The sequence below is a fragment of the Sinohyriopsis cumingii genome, chromosome 7, assembly GCF_028554795.1.
Source record: "Sinohyriopsis cumingii isolate HCF-2022 chromosome 7, ASM2855479v2, whole genome shotgun sequence".
Taxonomy (NCBI): Eukaryota; Metazoa; Mollusca; class Bivalvia; order Unionida; family Unionidae; genus Sinohyriopsis; species Sinohyriopsis cumingii.
Window position 1 is genome coordinate 57,554,389 of NC_142967.1, and position 22,201 is coordinate 57,576,589.

At 34.5% G+C, this 22,201-nt stretch overlaps 1 protein-coding gene across 2 annotated transcripts in view; it reads left to right on the top strand.

The window, feature by feature from the left end:
- LOC149795324 (fibronectin type 3 and ankyrin repeat domains 1 protein-like) overlaps positions 1-22,201 on the top strand; it is a 166,591-nt gene that overhangs the window by 13,858 nt on the left and 130,532 nt on the right. Inside the window, exon 1 of one of the 2 annotated variants that reach the window (XM_089965092.1) lies at positions 21,421-21,796. The exons of the other annotated variant lie outside the window; for it this stretch is intronic. Coding sequence (XP_089821218.1) covers positions 21,766-21,796 — 31 coding nt within the window. The 5' untranslated portion in view covers positions 21,421-21,765. Of the gene's footprint in view, positions 1-21,420; positions 21,797-22,201 lie in introns of those variants that run through there. 2 annotated transcript variants of the gene reach the window in all.

The window sequence follows — 22,201 nt, forward strand, 5'->3', positions numbered from 1 at the left end:
TCACAATTTAGGGTAATCACAATTTAGAGTAATCACAATTGTTTCAAGGGTCGGATGGTGATCCATCACCTGCTTTTGAGTATGGGTAAAACATTCCTTATTTTAAGCTCAAACTTGATTTTTTTTTTTCATCAGCTTAGATAACCTACTTGAAATCTATAAATTTTACTTGAAATTTTGAAATTATTGTGTTCAGAAAATTTAAATCAATGATGGTAATGTGACTGGGTGAGACATCATGCTACATGTCTGTGGCATGATGCCCCAGTGCTAGACATCACTATAAAACTGTCACACTGCAGAAATCGTAGCAATATGACTGAAATATTGTTAAAAATCCAAATTACACACACACACACACACACACACACACACACACATTGAAGACATCTTGAATAATTTGATTTGGCAGATGAAACACATACACTTTAATTACTATGCTTTCTGTTTGACAAAAAATTCCAAGGCCTTTTATATCATTCTGAGAGAATTTCTGTGGTTCTTTATTGAGAGTGTGAATGATATATGAAGCCTCCAATTTCTTGCAAACCTATAGAATAGTTTCTCAGCAAGAACTTTTTATCACTGCATTGTTTCTTACAATTACCTGTCAAATTCCATATTACTGGTACCTGCCAGAGTTGTGATGTATAGAACGATCAATCAAATTGATTATCCAATCAGATGTTAATGGGGATAGTAAATTGTGTGGTCTTAATGGGCAGGGATTTCACAGAATACTGAAGTGTTGGATTAGAAAGGTTTCAGCATATTTATACTGCATGTTGAAGACTTCTCAAATATGGCAGTCAAAATTAGTTGCTACCTTTAGTTTTTATCTTTCTTCCACTTTTTAAATTTTTCTTCTTCTTCCTCATTGTTATCCTTTTAATAAGAAAAGTTATTCCTTTTCCTGGTTTCCTTTTCCTCCTATTTATCCTAATTTTTTCAGAAAATCTTCTTCTTCCTATGATACATGCAGCTCAGTGGGTGGGTTGTTTTGCTCATAATCCAGGGATTAATGGTTTGCTAAAATACCTGCTCAGGCTAATGCACATTGTATCACTGTTATTATGAATATAAACATTTTTGCAAAAACTCATTTTTTTAAAAAAAATTTGAATATTGCACGAAGTACAGTACTGTGATACCTCAGAGCATCAGTTTTGGTTAGTGGGTGGACATAAATGTGAATCTCCCCTCCTCCATTTTTAAAAGTTTTCTGGACATATGAGGGATTTAAGAAATGAAGGTGTGCTTGAAAACATTGTGTGATTTTTGTGCATTTCATTCTTTTGGTTTTGGTGAACATTTTTTATTACAAATTAGTGTAAATCCCACAATCACTTAGCCTAGAATAGATACAACATAATGGGTAAGTATTATGGAAAGAAAACATTTTGAGTGGTTCTGTTTTAAGCAAAGTTGAATTGCATTACTCCCTCCTTATAATGTTATCCATGGGAGCCGTAGATTATTCTACCTTATAGTGAGACTGCTCAGTAACAAGTCACATTAATTTTACAAACAATTAATGACTTCGTTTTTGTGGGATTTGATGCCATTTCTCAGTACATAAGAGGCTACACATGGCAGGCAGTACATTTGGTGGAGGAATAGTCTGGAATAACCAATGACCCACAGGAAGCTACTGGCAAGCTTTCTTGGAAGAACCACTGACCACACGAAGCTATTGCCATGCTTTCTTGGAAGAACCACTGACACACACAAAGTTATTGGCAAGCTTTCTCATGTGGTTTCATGCAGACAGGTGAGATGTGTGAGTGATTGTAAAGACAAGTGCTGTAGACCAGTCAGCCACCAGAGGTCCCCAAACACAATTAAATGGGATCCACACTCACCTTATAGCAGGAACCATGCTATAATGAATTGCCTTATGGTGAGGGAGTGCTGTGTAATGAATTAATGTAGGTTTGTAATTATTATTCAGTAGGATAAAATAAATAGTAATTCAAAATACACAGTTCAGTCTTTACCCTCCTTGTATAATGGATGGCATAATGTTGAGGTACTTACAGTGAAGGACCATTGTACATACAGTGAAGACTTTTCAGAAGGTTATTTTCATTGGGTAACATGAGTATCTCTCATCAAAAGGTTCTTATTATTATGTCACAAATTGTAGTAGTCCACACATGTTTGTTGACGCTAGTTAACTTTATTATTTGTTAAGGTTTGATTTATTTACATTGATAAATAGGCATGTAATGTTCCTTGTTACTTGTTGATAAAATAATTACCAAAAGTTTCACCTATCTAAAGATCTCTGTATAAATTTGTCAGATCTATGTTGACATTTGAGATTAAAGAACCTGGACCATTATGTTGCTTATATGCTTATATACTATATATGCACACACTTGTGTACAGGCATTCTCAACCACAAAGACTAGCATGTGTCACCATAAAAGTAGTCCTACAATGTAAGACACATCACCCGATATTTTTGTTCTGTGGGGTGGTGTAGGACTAACCATAAAAGGTGCTAGTAGATTCTGGTCTACATTGTTTGATCTCCTCATGTAAATGTATAACATACCCTGATTTGCAGTCAAATTTTTCCATGACAGATCTGACTGTGGTATTTGCAGTGGGGTGCATATTATTGCTGGGTAATATGGTAGTGTTTGGGTACAGTCATGACAAATCAACAAGTGGAATCAACAAAGTATTGACATCAGTCTGCAGAAAGGAAATTACAATATACACACTGTATTCAGGTCCTGTATCATCCATAAATGTCTGCATTTATGGCCATTAATATCACACTTGGAAATGATAAGAAATCATTTCCTTGGTACAGTAAGAACTCTTTCAATGCCTCTTGGAGAAAAGTGAGAGGAAAATAAGAAACAAATTAAATAGATGAATAATAATAATATATAAATCTATTTTTGTACTCAAGATTTCCCTGCCATTATCTTTATTCATTTGTTTCTTTACTTTTTTTTTAAAAAAAAATCTCTTTGCTAGCAAAGTTGGGAGGGAATATAGATCATTTTCAGATACTATTTTTAGCTGGCCAAACCTATCCCATTGCCGCATTTGATGTAGGGCAACTTGAGTGACCTACGCTTCTTACATGAATGGAACATTTGCCATTATAGATTGCCGCAGATAGTAGTAAACAATACTGTGCCAATACACAAGTATAAGAGTTGAACTGTACATTTTCATCTAGTATTTTTAACAATAAATGAGTATCTTTTGCTTTATGTTACTGCATCGTGATTCTCGCCTAAACTCCACCCACCCTCTTATGACTGCATGGTAATGAATAATCTGAAAATAAACAAGTTAATTTGTCTAGTTAGCAGCAAACACTGAATACCAAAGGCAGCACATCACATAGTAAGCAGATTCCTCAAAGATTGCCATTTAGTTAATAAATTAAATGGTAATGAATGTGAATCCCAAAACTGCTAAGAAATTTATTCTGTCTCTCTCTCTCCTTAGTTTGCTAACTCCATGAAAAGATATGGATAATAATGATGAGTTAACTCATCCTGCGATACGTTTGCAATGGCCAGTTGCTACAGTACTATCAGCTATGTGTAACTCGTGTGGCTTCTTGGATTGGGCTTGGAATCTGATTACGCTGGCATTGATAATGCTGTGTTCACCTGTATGCATCCATCCACTATGAAATTAATTATATGCAACAAAGAGATTTGTAAGTCCTCATGTTTTTGTAAGTATATAGTCTTGAAGAGTCATATAAATACACATAGATTTGTACAAATTATAATTCTGGTCACATAGGAAAATCATCCCCCAACCCCTTTCCTTTCAGAAATGGATCAAATAACTTTGTAAGTCCTATCCAGTACCGCGGACAGAGTAGGACAAACTCCTCAGGACCACAATGGTCAGGGGGTCCACTGTTTCAATTTGTGATTCTTTGGGGCCTATTGGATAATTTTTCGTTGGTTGGCTGATTTTTATATATAAACAACATTCAAGACATTATTGGCTTTACCATGCCAAAGAAATGAGAGCGAAGCATCTATCCATAGGATATATACCAGGCTGAAGGGGTGTGTGGCTTGGGATGGAACTGAACCCACAGCTCTTGGATTAGGAGTTTCTGCTCCTGCAGCTTCCTGATTATTTAGGATTAAATACAGAAATGGGTTCCCATTTTGTTTATTGCACTATGTATTTGGTCCATATGGCTTGACATGAGCAATGCAGCAACTATACATTGTAATTAATTCTAATTGGTTGGAGGAGTACACCTAGCTACATTTCGTGATGGTAAGTGTTAACACTTCTACAAAAGATATTGTATAAACTGCCACCAGAACAAAGTATTTTATTTTTCATTGTTGATATGACTGCTTGAAGAAACTGTTTGGGGATGTAGCACCCAAGAAAATCTTTTAACTTTTTAATGGAATGTAGTTCATACAACAAACTTTAATCGTGTTTTAAAATTTTGTGTTTATCTGTTAATTTATATAATTTTAATATCTTTATATTTGTCATTTTGTCTTGCTGTACTCAGTGTTTAAATAATTTGGAAGAATTTATCTTTCAAATATTTGTGCTATGCACATACATACACACACAGAAAGAGACAAGCTGGAGGGATAAAGATTTTTGATATCTTGTGAGAAGACAATAATGACCAAAATGTGATTATTCTGTGTGTGTGTGTATATATATATATATATATATATATATATATATATATATATATATATATATAAGATACTTTGAATTATGATGTTTTAGTGTCATAAAAATATTAGCAAATATGGTCAATTTAGTCAGTATGGGACATAAACTTTTTGCATAATGATTAACATGTCAGTTTGAGAAGAAAAAGTATTTTCATGAAATGAGTTTCCTTGACAAATTTACTAAACTTTTAAGCATTCACACTATTCAGAAAACATAACATTGCTTCATTTTGCGTTTTTAGCTCTACTGGTCGTAGACCAAAATTCTGATGTGATGGGCTATGATCCATCGTCCATCTTATGTTGTTTGTTAGCACTACTTCTATATTACTGTGAGGATTGCTTTGAAACTTTATTGATTCCATAATCTGACTGGTCCCAAATAAAATGGTGGCTAGCGTGGCATCCATTTTGAAAATCTTGTTGCTGCTATTCCTCCTGAATATATGTTTGTTTTGACATGTGGTCTTGTCTCAAAAACTTCTTATGATGTCCAAAATGAAAATATGCCCCTCAGACATCCATGTTGGCCATTTTGAAAGACCTTTTATAGCACCTCAACATAGACTTTTCACAAAAATTTCTTCTTACAGCATCCAATTGGTGCTAAATGACAATGGTGCAAGCCTAATATCCACTATACAGGGCTGAGAATTAATGCTAATCTGCTGTCCTGCAATTAGTGATTTTGGAACACTAATTATATGTGCAACCATCACTAATCCATTGATTTTGCCAATTGAACACTAATTATATGCCCAACCATCACTAATCCATCGATTTTGCCAATGGAACACTAATTAAATGCCCAACCATCACTAATCCATTGATTTTGCCAATGGAACACTAATTAAATGCCCAATCATCACTAATCCATTAATTTTGCCAATGGAACACTAATTAAATGCCCAGTCATCACTAATCCATTCATTTTACCAATAGAACACTAATTAAATGCCCAGCCATCACTAATCCATTGATTTTGCCAATGGAACACTAATTAAATGCCCAACCATCACTGATCCATTGATTTTGCCAATGGAACACTAATTAAATGCCCAGTTGTCACTAATCCATTGATTTTGCCAATGGAACACTAATTAAATGCCCAGCCATCACTAATCCATTGATTTTGCCAATGGAACACTAATTAAATGCCCAGTCATCACTAATCCATTCATTTTACCAATGGAACACTAATCAAATGCCCAACCATCACTAATCCATTGATTTTACCAATGGAACACTAATTAAATGCCCAGCCATTGCTAATCCATTGATTTTACCAATGGAACACTAATTAAATGCCCAGCCATCACTAATTCATTCATTTAACCAATGGAACACTAATTAAATGTCCAGCCATCACTAATCCATTCATTTTGCCAATGGAACACTACTTAAATGCCCAGCCATCACTAATCCATTGATTTTGCCAATGGAACACTAATTAAATGCCCAGCCATCACTAATCCATTGATTTTGCCAATGGAACACTAATTAAATGCCCAGCCATCACTAATCCATTGATTTTACCAATGGAACACTAATTAAATGCCCAGCCATCACTAATCCATTGATTTTACCAATGGAACATCAACTACATACCCAGCCATCACTAATCCATTGATTTTGCCAATTGAACACTACTTAAATGCCCAACCATCACTAATCCATTGATTTTACCAATGGAACACTAATTAAATGCCCAACCATCACTAATCCATTGATTTTAGCAATGGAACATCAATTAAATGCCCAGCCATCACTAATCCATTGATTTTACCAATTGAACACTAATTAAATGCCCAGCCATCACTAATCCATTGATTTTACCAATGGAACACTAATTAAATGCCCAACCATCACTAATCCATTGATTTTACCAATGGAACATCAATTAAACACTCAGCCATCACTAATCCATCAATTTTGCCAATTGAACACTAATTAAATGCCCAACCATCACTAATCCATTGATTTTACCAATTGAACACTAATTAAATGCCCAGCCATCACTAATCCATTGATTTTACAAATTGAACACTAATTAAATGCCCAACCATCACTAATCCATTGATTTTACCAATGGAACATTAATTAAATACCGAGCCATCACTAATCCATTGATTTTGCGAATTGAACACTAATTAAATGCCCAGCCATCACTAATCCATTGATTTTGCCAATGGAACACTAATTAAATGCCCAGCCATCACTAATCCATTGATTTTACAAATTGAACACTAATTAAATGCCCAACCATCACTAATCCATTGATTTTACCAAAGGAACATCAATTAAATACCCAGCCATCACTAATCCATTGATTTTGCCAATTGAACACTAATTAAATTCCCAACCATCACTAATCCATTGATTTTACCAATGGAACACTAATTAAATGCCCAACCATCACTAATCCATTGATTTTACCAATGGAACATCAATTAAATGCCCAGCCATCACTAATCCATTGATTTTGCCAATGGAACACTAATTAAATGCCCAACCATCACTAATCTATTGACTTTACCAATGGAACACTAATTAAATGCCCAACCATCACTAATCCATTGATTTTTCCAATGGAACACTAATTAAATCCCCATCCATCGCTAATCCATTGGAGCAGTGAAAATTACTGCCAGTCACTTTGTTAACAGTTAAAAAGTGGTCATGAGTTGGCATACCCTTTAATGGTTAATTAATCTGATTATTGTATTAAGTTAGTACATGCCAACATCCTGCTCTTGATGATCAGGTAAAATAAATGTCTGCTGCGCAAATGGACAGGTGTTAAACCACTCATCAAGTCAGTGTGGTTAGTGTCAAAATAGTCCTTGCATATGTAGAACTAGCTTGGTGTACTGCCCCCAATTTCATTACTGATAATAACAAAAGGTGCAAGGGTCTCAGGCTGGCAAAGGTCGCATTCACTGGCTTGTTAGATGATCAGAATTGTTCTGAACAATGTGTTGTATGATGTATAGCATTGATAAACATGCAATGCATTGTGCGGTGACAATTGTAAACATATGGAAGTATTTGCCATGTGTGCAGTCATGACTGAAACAAAAAAAATTAGACATTGACATGAGTAGAACACAATCACAAGTACTGTATAATGAAGAGTAGAAACTAAGAAAGTATCAGAAATGCTGCAAAAGTCAACACAAATGCCTGAAGGATGCCTCAGGAGAGGCTGTAAGGTTGTACACTTTATACATGGAGCATAAAGACAAGTGCAATTTTTTTGGTGTGACTTTATTAATCAGTGTTTTTGGTGAAATAATTATTATTGTTCTTAGTTAACATTAATGAGTAACAAATGTTGAATTAGAAACAGAGCTGGCTTCTGATTGACTTTAGCGGGATTGGTGAAGTTTTTGTCGGATCAGAAAATTTTTCATTGGTGATCTTGTGGATTAATGAAGAAAAATCCTACGTTTATGCCCAGTAGCATAGATGCCATTATGGCCCTAGTTAAAATCTTGACATTGCTATGTTTTTTGAATGGATGATTGCATTGACATGGGGGAATTCAGTAAAAGACTAACAATGACTATTCAGTGATGAAAATGGTGTCAATCTGACCACCAACATGGACACCAAATCTTTTCACTAATTATTCTATATGGACGGTTATAGATTTGTGTGGTTTTCATCAAAAGACTGCCAGGTCCATCCTTAATACAAATATTGCTGTTGTTACCTCCAATATGGCCTATATGATGGCCATCTTGAAAATCTTGTTTCTGTTTCTTCTCCTGAATGGATGCTAAGTTCAACATGGTGTTTTCCTTTCTTGTACTACTGTATATAGTTGATCATTAATGAAAATGGTGATGACTAGACCTCCAATGTATCCACTCAAGGGGCCATGTTAATAGTCTTGTTATCACTATTTCTCCTGAACTTATAGGTATAGTGACATGGTTTTTTTTTCTAAAGGATTTCTTATATATGTAGTTGATCCTAAATGAGACTGGTATCGATCAGAACACTGCTATGGCTGCTATAGTAGCAATATTGAAGCAATATGGAAGATCTTTTATAGTATCTTCTGTTAAGAGATGGTTATATAGGTATGGGGTTCTGACTAAAAGATGTCTGGTTGGTCTTAAATAAGATGTACTGTTCAGACATCCAGTTTGGTAGCTTTGGTAGCCATCTTGAAGACTGTGTTAGTGCTACTTCTCCTGAATGGAAAGTCATATTGATGATTTGGGGTTTTCAATTAAAGACTTATTGTTTGATATGCAGTTTGCCCAAAATGAAAATGGTATTGATCAAACTTTCAGTATGGCTGTTACAATGGCCATCTTGCAAATCTTGTTGTAGCTACTGTTGATGTATTAATAGTCATATGGAGATGGAGTTTTTCATTTGAAGATTATTTTCACTTCTTACAATATCTAGTTGGTACTACATAAAAATAGTGCTACTCAGACCTCCAACATGATCATCTTGTTGGTCCTACAACAAAATAGTGCTACTCAGACCTCCAGTATGATCATTTTGTTGTTCCTACATAATAATAGTGCTACTCAGACCTCCAACATGATCATCTTGTTGGTCCTACATAAAAATAGTGCTACTCAGACCTCCAACATGATCATCTTGTTGGTCCTACATAAAAATAGTGCTACTCAGACCTCCAACATAATCATCTTGTTGGTCCTACAACAAAATAGTGCAACTCAGACCTCCAGCATGATCATCTTGTTGGTTCTACATAAAAATAGTGCTACTCAGACCTCCAACATGATCATCTTGTTGGTCCTACATAAAAATAGTGCTACTCAGACCTCCAACATGATCATTTTGTTGTTCCTACATAATAATAGTGCTACTCAGACTTCCAACATGATCATCTTGTTGATCCTACATAAAAATAGTGCTACTCAGACCTCCAACATGATCATCTTGTTGGTCCTACATAAAAATAGTGCTACTCAGACCTCCAGCATGATCATCTTGTTGGTCCTACATAAAAATAGTGCTACTCAGACCTCCAGCATGATCATCTAGCTGGTCCTACATAAAAATAGTGCTACTCAGACCTCCAGCATGATCATCTTGTTGGTCCTACATAATAATAGTGCTACTCAGACCTCCAGCATGATCATCTAGCTGGTCCTACATAAAAATAGTGCTACTCAGACCTCCAGCATGATCATCTTGTTGGTACTACATAAAAATAGTGCTACTCAGACCTCCAGCATGATCATCTTGTTGGTCCTACATAAAAATAGTGCTACTCAGACCTCCAGCATGATCATCTTGTTGGTCCTACATAATAATAGTGCTACTCAGACCTCCAACATGATCATCTAGTTGGTTCTACATAAAAATAGTGCTACTCAGACCTCCAACATGATCATCTTGTTGGTCCTACATAATAATAGTGCTACTCAGATCTCCAACATAATCATCTTGTTGGTCCTACATAAAAATAGTGCTACTCAGACCTCCAACATAATCATCTTGTTGGTCCTACATAAAAATAGTGCTACTCAGACCTCCAACATGATCATCTAGTTGGTCCTACATAAAAATAGTGCTACTCAGACCTTCAATATTATCATCTTGCAAGTTTTCTTTTTGTAAATGAAATGGTGCTTCTCAGACATCCAGCATCTTGAAAGTCTTGTTTCAGCTTTTCTCCTGAACCATTGGTCATTTCAGTATAGAATTTGACAAAACAAATCCTAGCAATATGCAGCTGGTTCTGACGAGACCTCCAACATGGCACCATAATGGCCATCTTAATTTTTTTTGTTATCACTGTTCCTCTTGCAAGAGTGGTGGCATTATCATGGGGATTTTACTTGAACATTTCTTGCAGTATTTCATTGATTCAGAATGAAAATGATGCAAATCTGACCACCAAATATGGCAGCTGTGATACTAAAGAAACTCCAGTTTCATATAAATGCCAACAAGTTGACAGTGTTTGGGACCCCTGCTGACAGTCAGGTTAGAAATTATCAGTTGAATGAAATATTCAGTTTTGTGCATCTTTTATATCAGTGATGCCTTTTGTTTTTAAATCAGTAGGGGTGGGGTTGCAAACAAATGGGAGATTGTGTAAATATTATTGTGCCTAACATAAATAAGATAGTCTTTGCACATCTGAACATTAAAAAATTCAATGGATTTCATTCAAAAAGTGTAGAAAAATGAAGGAAATATATATAGAACTTAAATAGCTTGGAAATACTTTGTAGTGTAGAAAAGTGTAGGAAATATATATGGAACTTAACTTCCAGTGTAGAAAAGTTAAGGAATTATTTAAGGAATTTAAATAGTGTAACTTACCTTGCATTGTAGAAAAGTTCAGGAAATATATAAGGAATTTAAATAGTGTAGTAATTTCTGGTATAGAAAAGTGAAGGAAATATATAAGAATGTAAATAGTATGGTAATACCTTACAGTGTAGAAAAGTGATGGAAATATATAAGAACTTCAATAGTGTGGTAATACCTTATAGTGTAGAAAAGTGAAGGAAATATATAAGAACTTAAACAGTTTGGTAATACCTTACAGTGTAGAAAAGTGAAGGAAATATATAAGAATGTAAATAGTATGGTAATACCTTACAGTGTAGAAAAGTGAAGGAAATATATAAGAATGTAAATAGTATGGTAATACCTTACAGTGTAGAAAAGTGAAGGAAATATATAAGAACTTAAATAGTTTGGTAATACCTTGTAGTACATGTAGAAAAGTGAAGGAAATATATAAGAATGTAAATAGTATGGTAATACCTTACAGTGTAGAAAAGTGAAGGAAATATATAAGAACTTAAATAGTTTGGTAATACCTTGTAGTACATGTAGAAAAGTGAAGGAAATGTATAAGGAATTTAAATAGTTTGGTAATAACTTGTTATGTAGAAAGTGAAGTAAATATATATGGAATTTAAATAGTGTGGTAATACCTTGTAGTGTAGAAAAGTGAAGGAAATATTTAAGAACTTAAATAATTTGGTAATAACTTGAATAACAACCAGAAGCAAAGCATTACTGTATGCATATCTTTAATAATTAAGTATTCTATATGCATTCATAGCTAATTATTGTATACATGCAAATGAAATAAGTAAAGTATTTGGTGCAGGCTTGAGAATGCATTGATGAAATATACATGACATTGTATAGCTTTTTCCTTTAAAGGTAGGAAGCATCAGATTTAGATGAGATTTCTTACTTAAAAATGTAACGCACATTCATTTGTTACATGGTTGTATAGCTTTTAATTTATTTGGATGTAAACAAATTTGATTGCATAATTGTTAATATAATGTGTTTTCATCACCTTTGGGCCACTGCTAGAGTATGAAATGGAAACATGGATGATTTGGTTCTTCCATTTTGTTGGAATCCTAGCATTATTTTCAGATACTAGTACCATGCCTGGCTCAATGCTTTGTCTGTCTTGACAAATTTTTTAAACTCAGACATTTCTTGACCATATCTAGTCAAAGATAGTTCTGTTTTTTTATCCAGCATGACGTGGAGAGCTATTGATGATGCATTTATTGAGGCTATTGATTTGATTAATTGTATGAAAAATATTCATTGTCTGGCTCTTAAAGCATCAAATTCTAAAATTCACCATCCTGAACAAGGTTAATATCTTCTAACAATTGGAAATCAATATACAAATAGGTTTATGACACTCTTTTTAATTCCAAAGTAAATATGGCAGTGTTAATGTCACTAATATTGCTGCAGTTTTGTATTTTTGAAAATGGCCCATGGTTCTCAAAACATATTTTGCTGTATGTGCACATAAGTGATACACTTTCTTCAGATCCATTTATTGAGAGTTTACAAATACCAATTTCAACATAAAGGGGCACCTTTATTCCCAAGCAATAATCTGAATGGAAATATTAACCAGATATTTTGCTATTTTGTCTTAATAAAATTGATCTTTTTAAATGAAATAATGATTTTTTGGGGATGGGGGTGGGCTAGAAATGTATAATAAATAGCTGAGACATATAAAAGAAGCTTAACTCTTTGATGAGTGAGTATGACAGCTGAATCTTTGTGTCTGGAGATTGCATTTGTAACCTATGGCCTGACATGACTCACGATTTAGACCACTGTTTTGTAAGAGTGTGTGTGTGTGTGATTGGGATTTTTAATGTAGCTTTAACAATTTTTCAGTTATATTGCTATGATGTCTGCAGTGTGGCAGTTTATAGTGATGTCTAGCACTGGGGCATCATGCCACAGACATGTAGCATCATGTTCCCACCCAGTCACATTATCCTGACACCAGGATGACCAGTCCTAACACTAACCTCGTAATGCTGAGTGCCAAGCGAGGCAGCTGTTAGTACAATTTTTGTAAGTCTTTGGTATTACTCTGCTGGGGATCAAACCCACGACATTCCTGCTTCTGAGGCGGATGCTTTAACCACTAGGCCACCGGAGCGGCATCTGTCTTGTAAGATAAATTGAAGTAGATCACTTTGGAGCAAATGCAACCAAACTTGACAGTCATGCTACAGATAAAGATAAAGCAAATCTGTTAAATATATCCAACTTCTGTCATCTCCCTTTGGTATCACAACACTGACTGGCACAATCATCTATTATTGTATCCTAATGTAGTCCTTAAAGAATAAAGATATTATTTTTTCTTTTTGATTTTTCTTGGAGAGTTGCTGATCAGTAAAGAATATTAGTTGCATTCACTAGAAAGTAGCAGTAAAGCCTAGACAAAACACAACATTTAATCAAGTTCATCCTCCTGGCTTTTGCATGGAATGTCAAATCAAGCAGGTGCAATTTAACAGATTCTGGAAATATCACATGCATTGAAATTTCCAGCAATTTCATTGAGATGTAACTTTGTAGAAAATATAACATAACCTGAGCAGATTTTTATATATGCTGTGACCAACTTGGTGCATCTGAACTAAACACTGGATTTCATTTAAAAAAAGTATGAACATAGGAAGGAAATATTAAGAACTTAATTAGTTTGATAATACACGTAATGAAGTTCTTAATATTGTGCAAGGAAATCTATAAAGTAATCATTGTTTTTAATGAAATTCTACATATTGAGTTTTGTTGTAAATTAGTTCAATTTGTATATCAAAATAGAATTTTAGTATATAAAAAAGCAGAATGGTAAAACTTATTGTTTTTTTTGCTGATCACGAATAGTTATTTTTCTTTAATGACAGTATGTACGTCAATGATCATCAAGGGATCTATTTATAAGTTCTCAAATGCTTCAGATTTGCTTTATAACATTGCACGGGTTTATTTGTTTTGCCAAGTTTTGAATTGTGGTGCGTTTCACAGTTATGAATTATTCTGGCTTACAGTCCTAAGAGAACTTTACCCAGCATTATTAATTTAAAATACACATCTAGGGTTCATTACAGACGTTTTGACTTGCGTACTTACAGAAAGTAAGGTATTAATAAGTGTTTACCCATGTTCATGCCTTTGTATGCATAAGTTATAAGAAAGTGTTTGAATGTCAATATTTCACTCCTTTACAGAAGTCAGACAATACTTAAGAACGCATTTAGCATGAAAGTCAACAATAATGAAACATTTTTATTTGTTCACCCCGTATGAGAATTAATATGGACACCATTTTAGTTTCAAGTTTGGCTCATGTTTTACATCCTGTCTGGTTCTTAATTGATTCTTAGAAACTACAGAAACATTTAACGATACAGTTGTGTCTTGAAATTTATTAGGTGTCTGGAGTGATATATTTGTGTTTATTCCAGTTTTGATTTCAGTTCACACTCTCATCCATGTTATTTTAGTGCTCCTTTGCTGCCTGTTCCCTCAAAATTCTGACAAGAAAATCTACTTTTTCATATTCTTTTGTTTTTAAATATATATTTTTATAACTCTCTAACATTGCATAAATACTGCATCAATCAAATAAACTTATTGAGACTTTCTATCCTTCATTACAAAAATACCCATTTACTTCTTATTTTGCCATTGCTTCAGTTAGATTTTCTACTTATTCTCTGAACATTTCTGAGAAGTATGGAAAACATAACTTGTTGATGACTGAATTACTCACATGCATAATAGACACAAAGAAAAGGAGACCAAATGCTCAATAGATTTGCATCATCAGATTAATTTGAATGATACTTTTATGTCGTATGCTGCTGGTTTGGAATAAAGAGATTGAGCTTTGTTCTACTCAGACCTCCAACATGATCATCTTGTTGGTCCTACATAAAAATAGTGCTACTCAGACCTCCAACATGGTCATCTTGTTGGTCCTACAACAAAATAGTGCTACTCAGACCTCCAGCATGGTCATCTTGTTGGTCCTACATGAAAATAGTGCTACTCAGACCTCCAATAGGATCATCTTGTTGGTCCTACATAAAAATAGTACTACTCAGACCTCCAGCATGATCATCTTGTTGGTCTTACAACAAAATAGTGCTACTCAGACCTCCAGCATGGTCATCTTGTTGGTCCTACATGAAAATAGTGCTACTCAGACCTCCAACATGATCATCTTGTTGGTCCTACATAAAAATAGTGCTACTCAGACCTCCAGCATGGTCATCTTGTTGGTCCTACAACAAAATAGTGCTACTCAGACCTCCAGCATGGTCATCTTGTTGGTCCTACATGAAAATAGTGCTACTCAGACCTCGAATATGATCATCTTGTTGGTCCTACATAAAAATAGTACTACTCAGACCTCCAGCATGATCATCTTGTTGGTCCTACAACAAAATAGTGCTATTCAGACCTCCAGCATGGTCATCTTGTTGGTCCTACATGAAAATAGTGCTACTCAGACCTTCAGCATGGTCATCTTGTTGGTCCTACATAAAAATAGTGCTACTCAGACCTCCAATATGATCATCTGGCTGGTCCTAGATAAAAATAGTGCTACTCAGACCTCTAACATGATCATCTTGTTGGTCCTACATAAAAATAGTGCTACTCAGACCTCCAATATGATCATCTTGTTGGTCCTACATAAAAATAGTGCTACTCAGACCTCCAACATGATCATCTTGTTGGTCCTACAACAAAATAGTGCTACTCAGACCTCTAACATGATCATCTTGTTGGTCCTACATAAAAATAGTGCTACTCAGACCTCCAATATGATCATCTTGTTGGTCCTACATAAAAATAGTGCTACTCAGACCTCCAACATGATCATCTTGTTGGTCCTACAACAAAATAGTGCTACTCAGACCTCCAATATGATCATTTTGTTGGTACTACCTAAAAATAGTGCTACTCAGACCTCCAACATGATCATCTTGTTGGTCCTACAACAAAATAGTGCTACTCAGACCTCCAACATGATCATCTTGTTGGTCCTACATAAAAATAGTGCTACTCAGACCTCCAATATGATCATCTTGTTGGTCCTACATAAAAATAGTGCTACTCAGACCTCCAACATAATCATCTTGCTGGTCATACATAAAAATAGTGCTACTCAGACCTCTAACATGATCATCTTGTTGGTCCTACATAAAAATAGTGCTACTCAGACCTCCAACATGATCATCTTGTTGGTCCTACATGAAAATAGTGCGACTCAGACCTCCAACATGATCATCTTGTTGGTCTTACAACAAAATAGTGCTACTCAGACCTCCAATATGATCATTTTGTTGGTACTACCTAAAAATAGTGCTACTCAGACCTCCAACATGATCATCTTGTTGGTCCTACAACAAAATAGTGCTACTCAGACCTCTAACATGGTCATCTTGTTGGTCCTACAACAAAATAGTGTTACTCAGACCTCCAACATGATCATCTTGTTGGTCCTACAACAAAATAGTGCTACTCAGACCTAAAACATAATCATCTTGCTGGTCATACATCAAAATAGTGCTACTCAGACCTCCAACATAATCATCTTGTTGGTCTTACAACAAAATAGTGCTACTCAGACCTCCAACATGATCATCTTGTTGGTCCTACATACAAATATGATTTTTCTTGGAGAGTTGCTGGTCAGTGAAGAATATTTGTTGCATTCACTAGAAAGCAGCATTAAAGCCTAAACAAAAAAACAAAAAAAAAACATTTAAGTTCATCCTTCTGGCGTTTGCATGGAATGTCAAAGCAAGCAGGTGCAATTTGACAGATTCTGGAAATATCACATGCATTGAAATTTCCAGCAATTTCATTGAGATGTAACTTTGTAGAAAATATAACATAACCTGTGCTGATTTTTGTATATGCTGTGACCAGCTTGGTGCATCTGAACTAAACACTGGATTTTGTTAAAAATGTATGAACATAGGAAGGAAATATGTAAGAACTTAATTAGTTTGATAATACATGTAATGAAGTTCTTAATATTGTGCAAGGAAATCTATAAAGTAATCATTGTTTTTAATGAAATTCTACATATTGAGTTTTGTTGTAAATTAGTTCAATTTGTATATCAAAATAGAGTTTTAGTATATAAAAAAGCAGAATGGTAAAACTTATTTGTTTTTTTGCTGATCACGAATAGTTATTTTTCTTTAATGACAGTATGTACGTCAGGGATCATCAAGGGATCTATTTTTAAGTTGTCAAATGCTTCAAATTTGCTTTATAACATTGTGCAGGTTTATTTGTTTTGCCAAGTTTTGAATTGTGGTGCGTTTCACAGTTATAAATTATTCTGGCTTACAGTCCTAAGAGAACTTTACCCAGCATTATTAATTTAAAATACACATCTATGGGTTCATTACAGACGTTTTGACTTGTGTACTTACAGAAAGTAAGGTATTAATAAGTGTTTACCCATGTTCATCCCTTTGTATGCATAACTTATAAGAAAGTGTTTGAATGTCAATATTTCACTCCTTTACAGAAGTCAGACAATACTTAAGTACGCATTTAGCATGAAAGTCAACAGAAATGAAACATTTTTATTTGCTCATCCATATGAGAATTAATATGGACACCATTTTAGTTTCAAGTTTGGCTCATGTTTTACATCCTGTTTGGTTCTTAATTGATTCCTAGAAACTACAGAAACATTTAATGATACACAGTTGTGTCTTGAAATTTATTAGGAGTCTGGATGATATATTTGTGTTTATTCCAGTTTTGATTTCAGTTCACACTCTCATCCATGTTACTTCAGTGCTCCTTTGCTGTCAATAATTATCTTTGGATCTGTTCCCTCCAAATTCTGACAAGAGAATCTACTTTTTCATATTCTTTTTTCTTTTTTTGAATATATATTTTTATAACTCTATAATATTGCATAAATACTGCATCAGTCAAATAAACTTATTGAGACTTTCTATCCTTCATTACAAAAATACCCATTTACTTCTTACTTTGCTATTGCTTCAGTTAGATTTTCTACTTATTCTCTGAACATTTCTGAGAAGTATGGAAAACATAACTTGTTGATGACTGAATTACTCACATGCATCATAGACACCAAGAAAAGGAGACCAAATACTCAATAGATTTGCATCATCAGATTAATTTGAATGATACTTTTATGTCATGTTGTATGCTGCTGGTTTGGAATAAAGAGATTGAGCTTTGTTCTACTCAGACCTCCAATATGATCATCTTGTTGGTCCTACAACAAAATAGTGCTACTCAGACCTCCAATATGATCATCTTGTTGGTCCTACATAAAAATAGTGCTACTCAGACCTCCAACATGGTCATCTTGTTGGTCCTACAACAAAATAGTGCTACTCAGACCTCCAACATGGTCATCTTGTTGGTCCTACAACAAAATAGTGCTACTCAGACCTCTAACATGGTCATCTTGTTGGTCCTACAACAAAATAGTGCTACTCAGACCTCCAACATGGTCATCTTGTTGGTCCTACAACAAAATAGTGCTACTCAGACCTCTAACATGGTCATCTTGTTGGTCCTACATGAAAATAGTGTTACTCAGACCTCCAGTATGATCATCTTGTTGGTCCTACAACAAAATAGTGTTACTCAGACCTCCAACATGATCATCTTGTTGGTCTTACAACAAAATAGTGCTACTCAGACCTCCAACATGATCATCTTGTTGGTCCTACAACAAAATAGTGCTACTCAGACCTCCAACATAATCATCTTGTTGGTCCTACATACAAATATGATTTTTCTTGGAGAGTTGCTGGTCAGTGAAGAATATTTGTTGCATTCACTAGAAAGCAGCATTAAAGCCTAAACAAAAAAACAAAAAAAAACAATTAAGTTCATCCTCCTGGCATTTGCATGGAATGTCAAAGCAAGCAGGTGCAATTTGACAGATTCTGGAAATATCACATGCATTGAAATTTCCAGCAGTTTCATTGAGATGTAACTTTGTAGAAAATATAACATAACCTGTGCTGATTTTTGTATATGCTGTGACCAGCTTGGTGCATCTGAACTAAACACTGGATTTTGTTAAAAATGTATGAACATAGGAAGGAAATATGTAAGAACTTAATTAGTTTGATAATACATGTAATGAAGTTCTTAATATTGTGCAAGGAAATCTATAAAGTAATCATTGTTTTTAATGAAATTCTACATATTGAGTTTTGTTGTAAATTAGTTCAATTTGTATATCAAAATAGAATTTTAGTATATAAAAAAGCAGAATGGTAAAACTTGTTTTTTTGCTGATCACGAATAGTTATTTTTCTTTAATGACAGTATGTACGTCAGGGATCATCAAGGGATCTATTTTTAAGTTGTCAAATGCTTCAAATTTGCTTTATAACATTGTGCAGGTTTATTTGTTTTGCCAAATTTTGAATTGTGGTGCGTTTCACAGTTATAAATTATTCTGGCTTACACTCCTAAGAGAACTTTACCCAGCATTATTAATTTAAAATACACATCTATGGGTTCATTACAGACGTTTTGACTTGTGTACTTACAGAAAGTAAGGTATTAATAAGTGTTTACCCATGTTCATCCCTTTGTATGCATAACTTATAAAAAAGTGTTTGAACGTCAATATTTCACTCCTTTGTTCTACCTAGGAAAGCGCAGAAACATACATTTCTGCATTTTGTGTGTGAGGTCTTTGCATTTTTAAAACTTAATTCTATTCTCATTTTTAGCGCACCTGGCTGCAAATCCAGGTGTTCTTATGGTATGGCACTGTGTCCATCATCCTTTGTCCATCTAATGTCAGTCTTGTAACCTTCTACAAATCTTCATTACACCTCAGGCAATAGTTATTGTTTTGATCAAAACTAGAATGTGGGCTTGAATCATCAAGATCTCAGATGAATTGGACAATAAGTCTGATCCATGGATATAATTAAGGTGATCTAGCATCTGATTGGCTGAGCTTGTAACCACTCTGGAGAGCATGTTTCCATTCAGATTCTGATACAACTTGGAGTATAGACTTCAGAGTCTCAGACAGGTGTGATAAGTAGCTAGATCCACTTTGAATTTTGAGATTCTCTTGCATCTGATTGGCTTTGTTGCCACTCTGAAAGCCAAAAGGGTGCTTAAGGCTTATTCCACACACCCAAGCCTGTAGGGCAGCCCCAGGAAGAGTAAGTTCATATCCAAACTAGGTCACTGTGGTATCATTTTCATCCTTGAGTGACCTTTGTATTTTCAGCCATTTGTTAATCAATATTTTTGACTCTCATTCACTTCTACTCATGATACTTGGTTTGCATGTCAGTGGGAGTAACTTGGTTATGCCTAAACTTGAATACTGTTTAACCAATGGTTACACTTGAGGGATATTTGTATTTTCAGCGGTTGGCTACTTCCTCTATATTTCTTACATGATATGTATGTCTAGCCATACTGAATCTAGACTAATACAAGATTACATGAAGCCAGCACTGTTGAAACCTGTGTATGTAAGTTGATGCATCCTGATGAGCAGCATGTTTTCAGCAATATATCTTCCACAAAGTGGCTTAACTTTTAGACTTGTAACCAATGGGTAATGGATTCAAATCCTTTCCATACCATTCTGAATTAGCTGTCATGGCTTATCTCTTTGCAACACTAGTACCATATATACTCACTTTTAAGTCGAGTAGAACTACAGACAACAAAGATCCTGATCTGCCATAGCATAATGTGTCTGCAGTCCAGGGTATATATGTTGTTTGTTCTACTGATTACTCCTAATAAACTGCACAGACACAGATCTGCTGGCATATTATGCAATGACAGATCAGGGTCTGCACACTTTGCAGCTGGATTTGACTTATAAGCGAGTATATATAGTAACTCCCATCAGTTTGCCTTTAATTCTCCATGTCAGTCAGTACAATGTTGGCAGGTCAGGCATGGTCCTGTTGGCAAGGGGATTTATGTTTATCATTTAACTCCTTGTTTCAAATTTGATTATTTCTCCCTGCTTACATTTATTTAATTGTTCTGTGCAGTTCATTCCTACTTCTGTTCTAGTTATTTACTCCTTTCCATTTTATCATGAGCAAGTAAAGTGATCGACATATATTGCCTATTTTGTATGTTAAGTGAACCTGATCATTGCTTATTATTTATTTGTTGGTAGAGAGTTCCAGTTCAGAGTCTATAAAAACCAGTGGCATTTCATTTCACTGTACTGTTATTGGTTCAATGTAAAGTTTACCTGTACCATCACTAATTTTTCACCTGTCTGTATATTGTTTATTCATAATGGCCTTACTCATTAGCAAAAATTTGTTTATAATAATCATATTCACCAAAAACTACATACAATTACAACCAAAACCTACATGTCAGTGCAGTGCTTGACAAGATAAAAAGAGACCAGCCCATCTCTATTAAGAGTACTAAAGTGGTTTAATTCACCATAGAAAGTACCAGTCGATGTTTGGAGGCATTATGCAAAACAATTACACCTAGGCACAGTGTCATAAATGAGGGCAGCTAGTACCAGTTGAGTAGTGTTTGTTTATTGCTGACAGTTGACTTTGGTCAATTCACTTATTTGGTGCTGGCCAATTCACTTTTTTTGGTGCTTACTCATCATACTGGGATAGATTCAAGAAGAACCAAGTTTGTTGAATTGGAAATATTTGTAAAAACTTTTTGGAATTTAAAAAATTTAATAATTTCAATGGAAAGTGATGCAGGGCCTAAAAATCCAGGTAAGAATATGGTTATCAATAATTGTAAATTAGTCTTTTATTTTTCACAAGCAAAAATATTATCTATCTATATATCTATCTGTCTATCTTGTCTGTCTGTACATCTGCTTATATCTATCTTAATTCTTAATAATTATACATACATACATAGATATATACATACATACATACATACATATTGACTAAATATTTATAAATATTATATTCATATAAAGGTAAATACAAATAACCAGTTTATAAGTTGGACCTAATTATATGTAGGTGGTGATTACAATAGGTCTGACTGTATTTTTTGTTTTTTGTGCATGTTTACATGTATGGGATGAGTATTTTTTAACATAGCAATACATATATAAAACTGCTCATTTTAAAAAGGGGCCAGGATACAAGATACAAAAAGGTACA